General features: G+C 42.5%; 1 protein-coding gene across 5 annotated transcripts in view; it reads right to left on the minus strand.

Annotated features, from left to right (window-relative positions):
* LOC147442473 (uncharacterized) overlaps positions 1–15289 on the minus strand; it is a 46152-nt gene extending 30863 nt beyond the window's left edge. The window contains exons 1-7 of one of the 5 annotated variants that reach the window (XM_086528628.1): positions 15076–15282; positions 14780–14839; positions 12607–13554; positions 12325–12510; positions 12053–12169; positions 11724–11903; positions 11602–11648 (exon numbers count right to left, since the gene is read on the minus strand). In XM_086528628.1, the coding sequence (XP_086384754.1) occupies positions 11602–11648; positions 11724–11903; positions 12053–12169; positions 12325–12510; positions 12607–13554; positions 14780–14818 (1517 nt within the window). In that variant the 5' untranslated portion in view covers positions 14819–14839; positions 15076–15282. Of the gene's footprint in view, positions 1–11601; positions 11649–11723; positions 11904–12052; positions 12170–12324; positions 12511–12606; positions 13555–14779; positions 15019–15075 lie in introns of those variants that run through there. The other 4 variants (XM_086528630.1, XM_086528632.1, XM_086528633.1 and 1 more) reach the window with 4 other exon arrangements.
* Between the last annotated feature and the right edge of the window lie 852 nt (positions 15290–16141).

A 16141-nucleotide genomic window follows, 5' to 3' on the forward strand; every position in this document is an offset into this window, starting at 1 on the left:
GTGGCAGGCCTATACGGATTTCCCGATTTTACGAGTGCTGACTTGGCATCTGTACGGATTTCTGCGTTTACGTTGACTACTAACGTGGCAGGTTGTATCAATTTCCACAGTTTGCGCTGACAGCTTTTGGACAAGATGCTGTTTAAGACCATATGCTTTTGAGTTTGAAGCTTTTCATGTAACTGCTTTTCAAGGCCAAGGGCCTTTAAATATATGCAAAGGGCTCATTCTCTGGCACTCTTCAGGGTGAAGGTGCAGAGAGTGAGTATCGGCATTGTATTGAGTTCAAGTAATATAAAGAAATACCGAAAGGGGCGCCAAGGTTTGGGGACAATGCTCTCTCAGGGTGCCCATCTCGATTACAGTGGTATCAGAGCACGTGTGTTTTTCTGAAAGCATATCGGTCTTACCAAAGAGCAGACCGAGCAAGATGGTGCTTCCAAGTTTTACAAGAGCTTATTAAAGTATCTTCGTGTCCCGACCTCAGACTTATTAGCCACTCCCACCCTTAGTTCATCACGTATCGGGCACGCTCCCGTCTTCATCACTCCGTCTTGTTGGGTTAAAGGCCTAAATAACCCCTTTTTGTACATTTTTATACTTTGTCCAAGATTTTTTAAAGGTCACTTATAATAAAAGTGGGAAAACCCAAAACTCAATTATTGAGTTTTCCCTAAAAACGTGAGCTCTCTCTCTCTCCCTCTTGGTTCTGCTAGCGCTTCCCTTCTGCAGCACAGTGCCTCCGCTTCAAGCCTCAAGGCCTGCACATCTTCGCGCGCTCTATCACTTGCACACACCGCCGCACGCTCATCAACTGGTATCATAGCCCAATTAGGGTTTGCTCCCAAACCTGCAAACACTGATTTTTAGCCAAGGAGGTCAACTTTCACGCCAGATTTTGCAATTTCATCGCCAAAGGACTCGTCCCCGGACACTAGAGAGCTCCCGGCAAGTCAAATTGACCTAAAACAGGCTGAAATTAGGTCAAAACCAGCAAATTACAGGTTATGACAGCAAAATACAGGTTTTGCAAATGATGTATTAAGGTGTGGGAACACTTTTGCTAAGTCTCGGCTACTCGAAAACACTGAAATTACCGAAAAGCAGGTCCTAAAACAGGTGTTTTGAGCAAATTTCAGATTTACGCAGGTTTTTCCAAGTGTTTTTATGATGCGACTACATTAGGGGAAGTGCAAATTGAAGCAATCTACGCATGTTTGACAAAGTTTGGCTATGTATGACCATTTGTGGCTCAATTTCATACAATTTGATGCTACAAATTAGGGCTTTTGCTCTTACATGCTTCTAAAGGCTGTGCATTAGCCTTATGTATGTTCTGTGAGGTTAAAAACAACTAAAATTGTTGTTTTTGAGCACAAATTCGCTCGCTGAAATTTCCTACGCATAAATTTCAGGAATTGTTTTTTGTGCCTAAATCGACCTATTTTGCCCCAAATTGCTCCTGTGACCATTTAGAGCTGTAGTGCACACCTTAGTGAGGCTATACTCAGGTCTTTGTGCATTTTGCCCAAAAATTTTATTCGTGCAACTATGGCCTCATCTTCTTCGGATGTGAAGAATCTCTTCGAGATTAGGAGGTTAGATGGAACAAGCTTCGACCTTTGGAAAGAAAGGATCCAGGGAATCCTATTTCTTACGGATTGTGAAGGGGCACTTTAACAGGTAAAGCCACAGAATATGACGGATGAAGCATGGGTTAGCCTGAACAGGAAGGCTGTTATATACATTAAAATGGCCATGACCGATGAGACAGTCATTGATGTGAAAGGTCTCACAAGTGCTTTTGATGTGTGGGAGAAGTTAAAGGGAATGTATGAGAATACAACACCAGTCAACCAAGTGCATTTGATGCGAAAACTTGTTGGCATGCAACCAGATGAGTCCAAGAGTGCTGCAGAGCACTTGTCGTTCTCGCAGGTACTTTGTCGCAGTTACAAGATTCAGGCTTGCCCCCTTTTAATGATAAGCTAAAAGCTATCTTCTTACTATGACCTTACCTGAGTCATGGGAAACATTGGTGGTTTCATTGTCCAATAACCCCAATTTGACTTTTGATGGTGTTAGGGGTTCTATCTTGAATGAGGAAATCATGAGGAAAGCAAGTGGAGAGGGAGGCAGCTCTGCCAACATGGTTAGAGGCAGGACAGAAAAGAAGAATGCCTATGCACAAAGGAGTAAGAGTAAGAGTAAGGAAAGGGGAAATGCCAGCAAAGGCAAGGGTGATGTGACTTGCTATCAGTGTGGCAGGAAAGGTCACAAGAAACCCGATTGCAAGTACTACAAAGCCAAGTTAGAACGGAAAAAGAATGGCGGAGACAAAAAGAAAGAGAAGAAGGAAGTCAAGACACATGCATAGGATATCTCAAAGGACAAAGAGAAGGCCAATGTGGCTTCTAGTGTTGTGATTGAGGAGCTGTCAGATGTAGAGGACATCTTGTGTGCCACTTTGTTAGATGATGATGCTTATGACATTGATGCCTCTCTTAATGTTCATTCACAGGAAATGCAGATCACCAAGAGTGATCTTATTGATGCTTTGTTGACTGTCAATGATGCATTATCCTAGACTTGGATTGTTGATTCCGGTGCTTCATTTCATGTGACTCCTATCAAGGAGTGTTTCTCTACTTTTGATGCAGGCAAGCGTGGCCATGTATACCTTGGAAACAATCATGCATGTTCCATTGAGGGTATTGGCACTGTGCATCTCTCCATAGATGGCACAAATGAGCTTGCCCTGCATGATGTTAGATATGTGCCGGGAATCAAGAAGAGTCTGCTTTCTGTTGGTCAAATGGATATGCATGGTTACAGCATCTTGTTTGAGAGAGGATCATGGAAAATGACTAAAGGCTCAAGGCTGATTGTAAAGGGCACAAAGAAAGGGACACTTTACTGCATGCATGGAAAGGCTGTGTTGGGCAAGTTTATTGCATTGGCTGAAATTAACTCTCACATGGAGTTGTGGCACAAGAGGCTTGGCCATATGAGCCAAAAGGGCCTTTCTAAACTTTGTACTTTGAACAAGCTTGATACTAAAGGCACAAAGCTTGACTTTTGTAATGAATGTCACTGGCGTCTCTCGTAAATCTTGTGTGCTTGATCTTGTACATTCTGATGTATGTAGCATGCCTACTAAGTCTATGGGAGATGCATGCTATTTTGTCTCCTTTGTTGATGATCATTCTAGGAAAATTTTGGTTTATTTGCTTAAATCTAAGGATGAAGCCTTTGCTACGTTTAAGAGATTTCATGCATTTGTGACCACCCAATCAGGTAGAAAGCTAAAATGCTTGCTTACGGACAATGGGGGGGAGTTCAAAAGTGCTGAATTTAACAAATTTTGTGAAAATTTGAATTTGGGCATTAAGAGGGAGCTTACTGTGCCATACAGTCCCTCTTCTAATGGTGTGGCTGAAAGATTCAATAGGACACTTTGTGAGAGGGTGAGATGCATGCTGTCCACAGCTAATCTCTCTCATGGATTTTGGGGAGAAGCTTTGAAACTGCAGTTCATGTATGCAATCGATCCCCTCACATGTCTTTGAAAGGTGACATCCCTGAAGAGGTTTGGTCTGGCAAACCTGCTTCATATGATCACTTACGCATTTTTGGTTGCGAGGCTTTTGTGCATGTTAGACCTCAGTTGAGGAGTAAACTAGATGCTAAATCCATTAAAGGCCTTTTCATGGGATATGGTGAAGAAGGCGAAATGGGTTACAGGATTTGGTTACCTCAACTCAAAAGGGTTGTACGCAACCGGGATGTTGTTTTTAATGAGGCAAGGCTGCTTCAAAACAATTGTGCCTCAAAGCATGACCATAAAAGGGTCAAATTTCAGCATGACCAACCACCTGTTAGGCCTATTTTTTACCCTCAGGATGCACCACATATGGCTGAAAATGTAGATGATCCAGTGGGTTTGAGCCAAATGATGTTGGACAGCAAATTGAGGCTCCTGAAGGGCATTTGCAGTTACAAAACAATGCTGAAAATGGTGCTGAAAATGATGTACAGCAACCCATTGTTGATGATATTATTATGTCACTTGATGTAGACCCATTACCGGATAATGTGGATCATTGGGTGAGGCGGTCTACTCGTCCAAGACGGACTGTGAGTAGATATAATCTCTCTTTACATTACATTATGTTGACAGATGAGGGAGAGCCTCTTACGTATAAAGAGGCAAAGACATGTAAGTCAAGCAGTAAGTGGGAGCTTGCAATGCAAGAGGAAATGAAATCCTTGTATACAAATGATACTTGGGATCTTGTGCCATTGCCTAAAGGGGGAAAAGCTCTTCCTAACAAATGGGTATACAAGATTAAGATTGTGGATGAAAAACCAAAGTACAAGGCAAGATTGGTTGCAAAAGGATATGCACAAAAAGAAGGAATTGATTTTCAAGAAATCTTTTCTCCCGTTGTAAAGCTTACAACTTTACGTGTCCTTTTTGCTCTCGTTGTGGTTCTTGATTTGGAATTGAATCAAATGGATGTAAGACAGCGTTTTTGCACGGTGACATTGAAGAGGACATATACATGAAACAACCTGAAGGTTTTGTAGTTCCTGCGCGTGAGGAACTTGTATGCAAATTGAAAAGGGCTCTGTATGGTTTGAGACAATCATCACGACAGTGGTATACGAAGTTTGACACTTTCATGCTGTCTCAAGGCTTTAAACGCAGCCATGCAGATCATTGTTTGTATACGAAAAGGGATGAAGATGGTAGTCCCATCATACTTGTTCTCTATGTTGATGACATGCTGCTTGCCGAGAAACATAAGACTAGTCTTTATGCTCTGAAACGTAAGCTAAATTCAACATTTGCTATGAAGGATTTGGGTGATGCAAAGCATATTTTGGGCATGCGTATTAAAAGAGATAGAAAGCTGAAATTGTTGTTTTTATCTCAAGAAAGGTACATTGCAAAAGTACTTGATAGGTTTAATATGGCTGATGCTAAGCCTCTTGGAGTACCTTTACCTCCATACACAAAACTTAGCAAAGCAGATTGCCCAAAGGATGAGGTGGCATTGAAAGCAATGAAGGGAATCCCTTATGCATCAACTTGTGGTTCTCTTATGTATGCTATGGTTGCCACTCGTCCCGACATTGCTTATGCAGTAGGAGTTGTTAGTCGATACATGTCGAATCCTGGCAAAGCGCATTGGGAAGCTGTCAAATGCATTCTGAGATATTTGAAAGGTACACAATCAAAGTGTATCTGTTATGGAAAAAGTGACTTAAAGTTGCAGGGATATTGTGATGCAGACATGGCAGATGACATGGATACTAAGAAATCTACCAGTGGATATGTATTTGCCATTGTTGGTGGTGCAGTCTAGGTTATAGAAAATTGTGGCATTGAGTACTACTGAGGCTGAATATATTTCAGCCACAGAGGCTTCAAAAGAGGCCATTTGGTTGGGCAGACTTGCAAAAGAACTTGGCATGCCTGCTCATACACCCATTGTGGGTTGTGATAGCCAGAGTGCTGTCTATTTAGCCAAAAATGCCATGTTTCATGCGCGTACCAAACACATAGATGTGCGGTATCACTTCATACGACAGGTATTGGAGGATAGTCTAGTCAGCTTAACTAAGATCCATACACAGGATAACCCTGCAGATGTTCTCACCAAGAGTCTTGCTAAGGCTCAACATGAGCATTGCATACAGCTGGTGGGAGTTGGTTAACTTAAAGGCGTCATTTATGCCTTTAAGTGGGAGGTTGTTGGGTTAAAGACCTAAATAACCCCTTTTTGTACATTTTTATACTTTGTCCAAGTTCAATATGAACCTGGACACATTTTTAAAGGTAACTTATAATAAAAGTGGGAAAACCCAAAACTCAATTATTGAGTTTTCCCCAAAAACGTGAGCTCTCTCTCTCTCTCCCACTTGGTTCTGCTAGCGCTTCCCTTCTGCACACAATGCCTCCGCTTCAAGTCTCAAGGCCTGCACATCTTCGCGTGCTCTATCACTTGCACACACCGCCGCGCGCTCATCACGTCTTACAGGGCATAAGCCATAAAGATCACCTGCAAGAGAAGAATCAAAGATTTTTCAAGCTACTGTTTTTCTCATAGGCAATGCCATGCAATGGTGGATGTCTATAGCTACCAAGCCGCACACGCCAAGGACTTGGCAAGCTTTCATGAAAATTTTTGCCCAAGTTACATGCCTTCGAACATCTTCCTTCGGATTGCAACTTCTGTCAGAGTAGGGTATCCTGAAAGGCTTGCCACATGGAAACCCTAGCAGACTACAACCTTAAAAAATTTCGACATCTCTCAACATGGAGGCCTAGTGTGATTGTTGTATCTTGGGACTACCATCACCGCTGTTGCACGTTTCAAAGTGAAAAACTAGTCGTTTTTTTCGAGCTCGATTGATGTCGAGATTGCTCTTATTTTTGAGCTAACTTGAGTTGTTTTGCAGATATGTTGTGATCGCGGACGATTAGTTTCTTTCAAGAAGGGGAGATGTCACAGACTGCTGACGTGTCAAGCCACTGAAGCCTTGGTATTTCGGGGGTGTATCTGTGTTTCAAAGCATGGCTAATTCCCTGTTGAAAATTTGCCTAAATCTCCATTGATTTCTTTAGTTCCTAATCTGATTCTCCACGAGAACCCATGTGTGTGTAGAAAGGATCGGATCCTCCGTAGAAGAAGAATCGTTTTGAGCTCCAATACTGTTGTTACAAGCTTGGACACTCCAAGTGAGAAATCAATAGCAACACACGAACAAAAATTGCAAAACCATTGAACTTAAATAGAGAAGGAGAGTCGACACGACGCACTGGCCCCAAAGACTGACGCCCCTTCTAGTATTTCTTTATTATTATGCTCGCAAAGTACAACTCCCGAGGGACCAACTCTCTCCGAGACTCTGCGTCCAGATGTTTTCCGGAGTGTCCAAAAGGGCACCAGTTATAAGCAGTACGAGGGATGTCCAAAAGCAGAGCCCTAAAAGCGTTCAGTCTAAAAGCATTGTACCCCCAAAAGCATCACGTACCAAAAGCACCACGTAAAACTGCCCACAGCTAGCAATGCAAAAAGCGAAAATCCGTACAATCTGCCATGTCATCACCTGCAGTGCAAAACGCAGAATTTCATATAGCTTGCTACGTCAACATGTCAGTGCGATTTACGGAAAGCTTAGCCAAAGTTCAAGCTTAGAATAAATTGGGTTCAGGCCCCTCGATCGGTGCTCTTTTAAGTTCTTTAAGTTGCAGGGGGTTAGATTTTTAAAACCCTAATCCTTTAGGCCCCATCAGCCATCTTTTGGGTTCAGTTTCTCTTGTCTTCTCGGCCATTCCTTTCCAGTTGAGCACGCCACGTCATCATTTTGTGACAATTTACGTCTAAATGTCTAGTGTGAATTATAGGAGTGTAGTCTGTTATTCTGAAATCTAATGTGAATTAGGATATGTGCGGATGCATGCTTTCTAATTGTACTGACTCGTGGGGATGGTCATTGGTATGTATGCATGCAACCAATGAGATGATACAAATGATGAGATTTAGTGCATCAAGAATGTGATTGTGATTGTTTAATGAGCAATGCTCTGTGTCAAGAAGTTGTGGTGATAAGGGAGCACGGGGGAAGGGGGGGAAGGGGGTGGGGGGGGGAGAAGAAAGAAAAAACCACAGAGAGAGAGAGAGAGAGGCAAACTCTGATCACAAGAGAGACTCAAAGGCTGACAACTCTACAATATGCTAGAATTGCCCCCCTATCCCCCCCCCCCCCCAAAATGCCATATAGGGAAGTAGGGAAGTAATGAAAATATAGAAGATCAAATAACAAAAATAGCACACCCAACAAAAATGTCACGATTGTGACTATGTTGCAGTATTACATCTACTCCTAGTAGCGGATACGCAAAGTGCCATGCCAAGGAGAACCCCTACGCTTAGATGGTCACGACCCTTCGCTCAAGAGACGTGCCTATTCACCAAAAGCCACACTCCTTCGATGACTGGTCACACCCTTTCACTCTACGGTTGCGACTCTTCATCCAATAGTTGCAACTCTTCGCCGACAAGATGTGTCTTTACGTCTAAAGTCGCGTCTCTTCACTATGAGACGTGTCTTTTCATTTGTGAGACTTCGTCTCCTATAAAAGGAGCCCATTGTATTCAGTTTCAACCAATCAACACAAAGTCTTCTGAGTCTTGTTTCTGAGTACAGTTCAAGTTTCTTAAGTCTTAATCATGAGTTTAAGTACTTAATTAAGGATTAGTACCTAGAATCCACAGCAAAATTTTTCCCCGGGACCCGAACCTCGCCGCTACACTCTACCCCGTTCTCGGAATTGTATGGAAGCAGAAGAAAGGTGGTACACACAAGCATACGTGTATAAGGTAACATGAATTTTTTTGTTCCAATTCTATAAATGAAGGACAGAACACAGATGTGCGTCGGCTACGTACGCGGTGCATTTCGAGAACCCATCTGTTGGTGCCTCTTCACGCGCCCTTTTCTAAGGTAGTACCCCTCGCCCTTCCCCAGAGTGACATGCCATTGTGCACAAGTGCTGGATTATTGAAATCAACGAATTGCTGAATCGCTGGCTGAATTGAACCTTTGCGCTCGCACCCCTTCATGTGAAAGGACACCAGGGCACCTCTTCGCGAAAGGGCACCCCTCCACTTTCGTGGCACCCCTTCCCAGAGGATTACACCCTTTCACGAGCGTTGGCTGAATTTCTGGAAACGCTGCTGAATTCTGAAACGCAGGCTGCATTTCCACGCTGGCTGCTGCCTCTTCATGCTCGCACCTCTTGGCGCATAACATGCCGGCTGAATTGTCTCTTCCCATGCCTCTTCACCAAGCGTGCCTTTAGCCTGGCACCTCCTCACCAATCGCTGAAGTCTTTACACTAGCAGCTTTTAGTAGCATGTCTACTCAGGTCACTTATACAAGGAAGCGCATGGTTTTTTTTTATTAAAACCCACTTATAAGCCAGCGCAAGTTTTTATTATACCCACTAAGGGCGCCCAACTTGGCCGGCCAATCCCCAAAATTTACCCAATTTTTTAAAAACCCATGCGAACTCACTTACATTGATTGATCATTGTAGGGCCATTAAACAAAAAAACGTTAAAACAAACATAAAAAACGAAGAAAGCCAGCAATTCGAGAATTCCAACGCTGTCTCTCTCCTGCTTACTTCTGGCGCCGCTGGCAAATTTCTTGCGTGTGCGCCATGGCCGACGACGACTATGTACACTCTCCTGCACGTGAGGTGATCGTGATTCCGGACATTTCTTAGCAGAATAAAGTCTTTTGTTCTGAACAGATACCAAATGCAGTGGTGAATGACAATTTTCAAACTTGAAGATACCAGTCCTTACCTTCAATGGTGCAAAGGATAAAATAGATGCAGAATCTTGCAGCACGACTTCAATTGCTGCAATTGAATATTTGGACACAACTTGTTCCACAGATAAACCTTTACAGATGGAAATACCTCCAAATACTACTCTGTCTAAGTCTACGACATCCCTTCAAGAGAATTTTACTATTCCAGACAAACCAATCATCACTCAACTGAAAACTCAAGTCAGTTTACCAATAATTTCACTCGAAGCAGATACAGATTCAATCTTTTATTGGACAAAGCTCAAAGTTACAAACGACTTTGACAAAGACACTAATCAAGTTGCAAATATGATCAGTTTTCAGTTTGGCAAAATAGTCATGGTCAATAACAGTGCCATGACGTGGGACTTAACAGAAAGAGCTTTGGATGCAGAAGCACTACAACAATACATTTCTTTCTCCTAGAGTTTCTACAACTACCCTGGGGTTTATTTAAAGAGGGAGAGAATGTCACGATTGTGACTATGTTGCAATATTACATCTACTCCTAGTTGCAGATACGCAAAGTGCCATGCCAAGGAGAACCCCTATGCTTGGATGGTCACCACCCTTAGCTCAAGAGACGTACCTATCGCCAAAAGCCACACTCCTTCGACGATAGGTCACACCCTTTCGCTCCACGGTTGCGACTCTTCATCGAATGGTTGCAGCTCTTCGCCGAAAGGATGTGTCTTTACGTCTAAAGTCGCGTCTCTTCACCATGAAATGTGTCTTTTCATTTGTGACTCTTCTCTTGGAAAATCCTCCATGATACCAAGACTCTTGAAAAGGCTCACAAGGCCGGCCCACAGGGTTGTCATTATATGGTCGTACGGTATGGTTTCACACAGGAAAATAAGGTGTATTTCAGATCATATCATACAATTTGGATAAATGGGGTACGTTTTCTAAAAAACCTCTTTAAAACCATGAAAAATATATGCAAATTACCTCATGACTAAAAAAATACTTCAAAACCGTAAAAAACATTGCAAATTACCTCATGGATTAGGACTATACCTAGGCCTAAGGTTAAAGGGCCTAACAAACTTATGAAAAATGGCCTAGGGAGTGGACACAAAGACCAAAGGCTCAAGGTACACGCCACAAAAAAATTTAAACAGGCTGGACCGTATTCGTATAAGTCTGGCCGTACGAATGTATACAGTACGACTCTGCGACATGGGCATTCGTACAGCGTACAGAAACTTCAGACAACCACAAAGCCGCCCTCACTGACAATATCTAGAAGGGAAAACCCAGGAGTTGGCCTCCAAAACTCTTAACACCCCTCTCAAATCCAAGGTACACAACAAGACCACGAATCTGGGGCCTCCAAGAGTGAAAGGAACCAGCAAGTCCAATCCTCCTATAACCGTAGAGGGCACGACGTGCCAATTGAAAGAACAGAAACAAACTTTAGCACTTCGACACAACCTGAGAGAGAGAGAGAGAGAGAGAGAGAGAGAGAGAGAGAGAGAGTCCACGCAGTAGACTCGGAGTGGCAGACTTCTACTCCCAGAAACAGTGTTGGCGCCCCTTTCGGTATTTCTTAGATACAACATCGGAGAGACTGTCTCCAAATCGGTAACTGCAAGAATGCCAGAAGTCTCCCCCAAGGCTCATATTTAGAGGCTACTGGCCAAAAGCATCTGATACAAAAAGCTTCTGATAAAAAAATACAGCACAAGGCTGCCATGTGCTTCCTATTTCATCAATTTCAAGAGCTACAGAGAGGGTGTTAGACTTATGCATTGAGCGTGAACGTGCTCAATATTTAGCCTATTTAATTAGTTATTTATTTGATGTGCTTGACATGATTTATTTGGGCTGGGTCAAACAGCTTTCTATGGGAAGTAAATAAGGCCCCTAGGGTTATCGGTCAGAGTTGACCAATCTCAAGCTTGCCTTGTCAATCTCTCTAGTCCTCTTATGTCAATGACTCTGCACTGGCCTATCTCAAATGTGGTCTAGTTTGCCAAGTACCCAGGAACATCAACCATTATCATTACAGATTATGTAGCTCAACAAACTCATAGGACGCATCGAAGGGTTCTATTAAGCATACATTCCTGAGCAAAGAACCCTTAATTTGTCATTTCAAAATGAGCACATGGTGACAAAATAAACTGGTAAAGGTTGACACATGCATTTACGAATCATGTTGACTAGACATTCTCTAAACAATTAAGAGAGACTTGTACTCACTGTAATGAATCCACAATGTTCCCACGCTCGATCAGAAACTCCCTCAACTGAAAAACAAAGAATAGAAAATGAGCAGCTTCTAACTGGTGATTTGTATGATTCATGTAAATAATCAGCCCTACCTTTCTGCAAGTTTCTGCCTCTGTCTCTAAGGCCTTGAAATCCTCGACAAGTGTTCGTGCACAGCCTTCCTCCTGTGCTAGAAGCTCTTTTGCACATTCTTCCTTCATTTTTGCTTCCTCTATGGCAGAATTCTTTTCTTGGGCTGCTTTTTGTAACCGTTCTGTCAATGTACAACGAACCTACAACTCCAAAAACCGTTACAAGTCATCACCAGAATAGCTAAAATTTCAAACTGTAAAATCTCATTCGTATGAACTTGAAAATCTTATTCTAAACAATCGAGTGGCAGTGACATCTACTGAAAAGTAAATTTATTCGCACTGCTTACACAATCAAGCAAGGACATAGCCCTTTCTTGCTCTGCCTGTGTCTCTAACAGCCTTGATCTGAGCTCCCGAGCTTCCATTGACAAAACGGATCTTTCACCATAAACCTCCGCAGCACGCTATACAAACAATATGAATATGTGTGATTGATAATCGAGAGAGAAAATGACCGCTTGTCAACGTTCAGCCCACATTTACTGAAGGCACACACATAATCTCACATCCACACGTATGCACACATACATGCAGAGCACACACCTCAATGAGAGATTACCAAGTCATATTCGGCCCTTTCGCGCAGCATCTGCTTCCGCATATCCGCCACCTTCAAAAGAATGTCTGCACCCCCACGTGTGGCCTCAGCTTTAGCCTGTTGGGCAGCTGACTCTTCTTGCTCTGTCTGCTGCCTTAAAAGGTAAATATCTTCCATGCCTTTCCTCACATTCTCCTGATCAAAAGACTACACAGCTGTAGGCTTCAAACTTGAAGAAGTTTAAAACTTGGGAAGAAAAACAATGATGACGCTGAATGAAAAATTTCAGAAAAAAACGCTTACTTTTTGGCATTTAGCTTCAACAACCAACTTATCCAAGTCTTCAGTGTCAATAATGTATCGAGAAGTCTCGAGTAAACCCTCCTGGATTGCACAATCTCTTCTCGTATTGACACTTAAGCAGAGGGAAAGCTTCCTATCATCATCATTGGCATGACCTTTTGACAATTGTGTATGCCTCCTAACGGGACCTCCTTGCTCTGACATGTTTGCATCCAGACCCATTGGAGAAAAAACTTCAAAACTATCCTGGGATAGTGGCAGATCAAGTTCAACTAAGCTTTTGCAGCCATCATGAAACTTCATCGAGTCACTGACATTGCCCCAAGAGGACCCGTTTTCCTTTTCAAGCAAGGAAGATTGTGCCGAGTCAATAGAGGAGCAATCTATTTTTATAATTGGTTGTTGCCAATTAACTTTCTGCGGTATCGAATTATATAGTTCTGTGTCACTCCACAAAGAGGAGCTTCCCTCCTCTTCTACTTCTAAATCTGTCTGTACTGAAGAAGGAGAATCCAATACATCATCTCCTCTTGGCCCACTGGCATTGGGCCAAGTGGCTGCCCACCACTCTATTCGCTCATTCCCCTGCATGGTTGCTTGTTCTTTCTGAGAATCAGACTTGTAAAAATCAGCTAGTTCCCGCCCTTCATTTGGACAAGGATCTTCTGGCTTGGGGGTTACAAGTCCCCCTTTCCAAACAATGGACTCTTCATGCTTGTCATGAGATGAATCAGTAGAATAGAGTTCGTCTCGCTTAGGTATTACAAGATGTCTCTTAGCAGCATGCATTAGAAGGGTGCCATCAACATGAACATTATTGCTGGCTAGACCACAAGCCTTTTCAAGCTTCAATTCATCAGGTTGCATGCCTTCTTCAATAAGGAAGTCAAGAGCAGAATTGATATCATCACCATCAAGCACAGTGGCCTTGATTAGCCTTGCATCAACCTACAAGAAAAATCTGTTGCTTCAGCAACTCATTTTGAAACAGCATGTTCCCTGCCAAGAGAGCTCAAAGATATCTCCAAAAGGAAGGCTGTCAGTGAAAAATCCAAAAACATGCGAAGGAGAACATATGGGCTGAAAGGAAAGGAGAATACACATATTTAATCTTAATCTGATATTCGAACATGCGAAATCAGAAAAGGATTACAAACAAGTTTACAACAATGCAGGTAGAATGCAAAAAGTAATATTGACTCGATCACACAATCAAAAGCAAAGACAGACAAACAAATAAAAGACAGTGTTTGCCTTGGCAATAGAAGAAGAACAAAAGATCACCACTTATCAAGTGAAGATGGTCATCTTTTAGTTAACAATCTGTTTAGCTGGTGATAGCTTAGCCATTCATTGAGTTCCTTATGTCAGCCGCTGCTATGCAGTGTCCTTTAATTATGCAGAGGTAAACTGTAACATGATGGCCCTGGGCCCATCGAAATAATCTCAATTCAACCAGAGGGGCACTGTTAAAACTAGATTTTTTCCCCGCAGAAGCATACCTATGAAAAGACCAAAGACCCAAGTCCTTATAATACAGTAAATTGGGGATGCCCTTAAAACACACAAACATATACATGTTACTACTGTGCACAGACATAAATCTATGTGGGTGAAAGCACCTTTCTATATGCCACGCAGATGAATGATAGAAGTAGAGAAAGTCTTGAATGACAGTACTGGATTTAGATGCTCAAGGAAACACCTTCCACAAACTTCACCAGAATCCAATTTTTCAATGTTATAAGATTCCCGAGCACTGAAAAACCAATATTGTTTAAAATTCAGCATACATCAAACCAAATATAAGTGTCCAAATCTTTTGAGGAGCTAACTAAGGGCTTAAAGAATGATTGTGGGAGTAAAGCAAATAAGAACCTCCAAGATGTTGCGCGAAAAGGATGAAACCAAGTCAGTGCTAATGCATTCAATTTATACAAGAGCACAAGTAGAGTAACATTAAGTACAAAATCAAAATGAAGTGCTCAACAGCGCATACAAGAACAATACTGCAACCCTGACGGAGTTCTTTACTTAAACAAGAATATCACTCATGACAAAGCACTTCAGACATGATAAAATTTGTCAAAACCAGATTTTTTAAAAGATCAAACAATCATATGCAAAAATGCTCCACAAAAACATAATTTGCAACGAAGCAATATGCACATACCTGAGGAAAAAGCAATCTGAGGGTGTTTTCTTGATCCATGCAAGCAATGAAAGCCTTTCACTGCATTACTTCAAATGAAAAGAGTTATCAATCTTCAAATTAGATTGTTAAACAAGGCAGCACCACTCAAAAACAGGAGAAAACGAGTTGAATTTGAAGCAAAAAAAATTGCAAGAGAGGGCACCAATCTGCAAAAGGATGAAGAAAAGGAAAGTCTACTAAAAAGTACAGAAAAAGCACGAAGAATCAAAAGGGTAGTTCCAAATAAAGGATGGAAACGGATGTTGGGAGCTTACCTTATCATGAGCGCAATCAGCAGAGTGCAGCACATATGTACGAAGCCATCGATCGACAAAAGGAAGGAAGTGGATTGTGGGTAGTCGGGATTCGAAAGCAGTGGTCCTTGTGCAATTTCTTTTGCATTTGTTGCTTTGATTTCTACTATTATTTTTGGCACCCTTGTTCCATGTGAATTTGCATTGAAAGCTCAGTCTCTCTCAACTCCTATACCATTTGGTTTCATGTGACATGTGATGCCTTATTTCTCAATTCAAGGCAGAATGGGACCCTTAGTCCTAAGACCAATAGATAAATCAATAACCGGCCAAAAATATACAGTTTTTGTTTGAAAATGCTTTTAGTTCGATGAAACAAAGCAAACATCCAATTTTTTTGGAACTCAATAATCAAACTTTACGATGACCACTTTAATCTCCTCTCTCTCTCTCTCTCTCTCTCTCTCTCTCTCTCACACACACACACAAGGTTGTGCACATGCGAGCAACGGTGGCCTTTTCCGGTGCAAAAGTGCGGGAAGCCCACCAAGGTCCACCAGTGCCCCACCACGCCCCTGCACACAGCCACCTGCACCATCGGAACGTCATGGCGGAAGCCTAAACGGTCACCCCCGGTGGAGAGCCGTTTCGTGCAAAGGAGAAACATGATTGGTTGTGACACCTGACAGCATGACAAAAGGCGTTGACTTTGCAACTGAGGGCAGTTGGAGCTCTGGCATGTGCGCGAACTCCCAATAGGCAGTCAACGTTCACCCTTGATCGGCTTGCCACCAGCACCACGGCATGTGCGCAGGCTCGCTCTCTCTCTCTCTCTCTCTCTCTCTCTCTCTCTCTCTCTCTCTCTCTCTCTCTCTCTCTCTGTGTGTGTGTGTGTGTGTGTGTGTGTGTGTGTGTGTGTGTGTGTGTGTCTCTCTCGTCCGCGCTTTTACACACATTTAAGACTCATTGAGACAAGCTAAGGGTAGGACACACCATTTCCTCTTCTATCACTCAGCACAAGTTTATACAAAGTGAAACATTAGAATGAAGCAAAATAATTCAATGTTAGCCTCTACAAAGAACTCCA

The sequence above is a fragment of the Adiantum capillus-veneris genome, chromosome 14, assembly GCF_014529385.1.
Source record: "Adiantum capillus-veneris isolate H3 chromosome 14, ASM1452938v2, whole genome shotgun sequence".
Taxonomy (NCBI): domain Eukaryota; kingdom Viridiplantae; phylum Streptophyta; class Polypodiopsida; order Polypodiales; family Pteridaceae; genus Adiantum; species Adiantum capillus-veneris.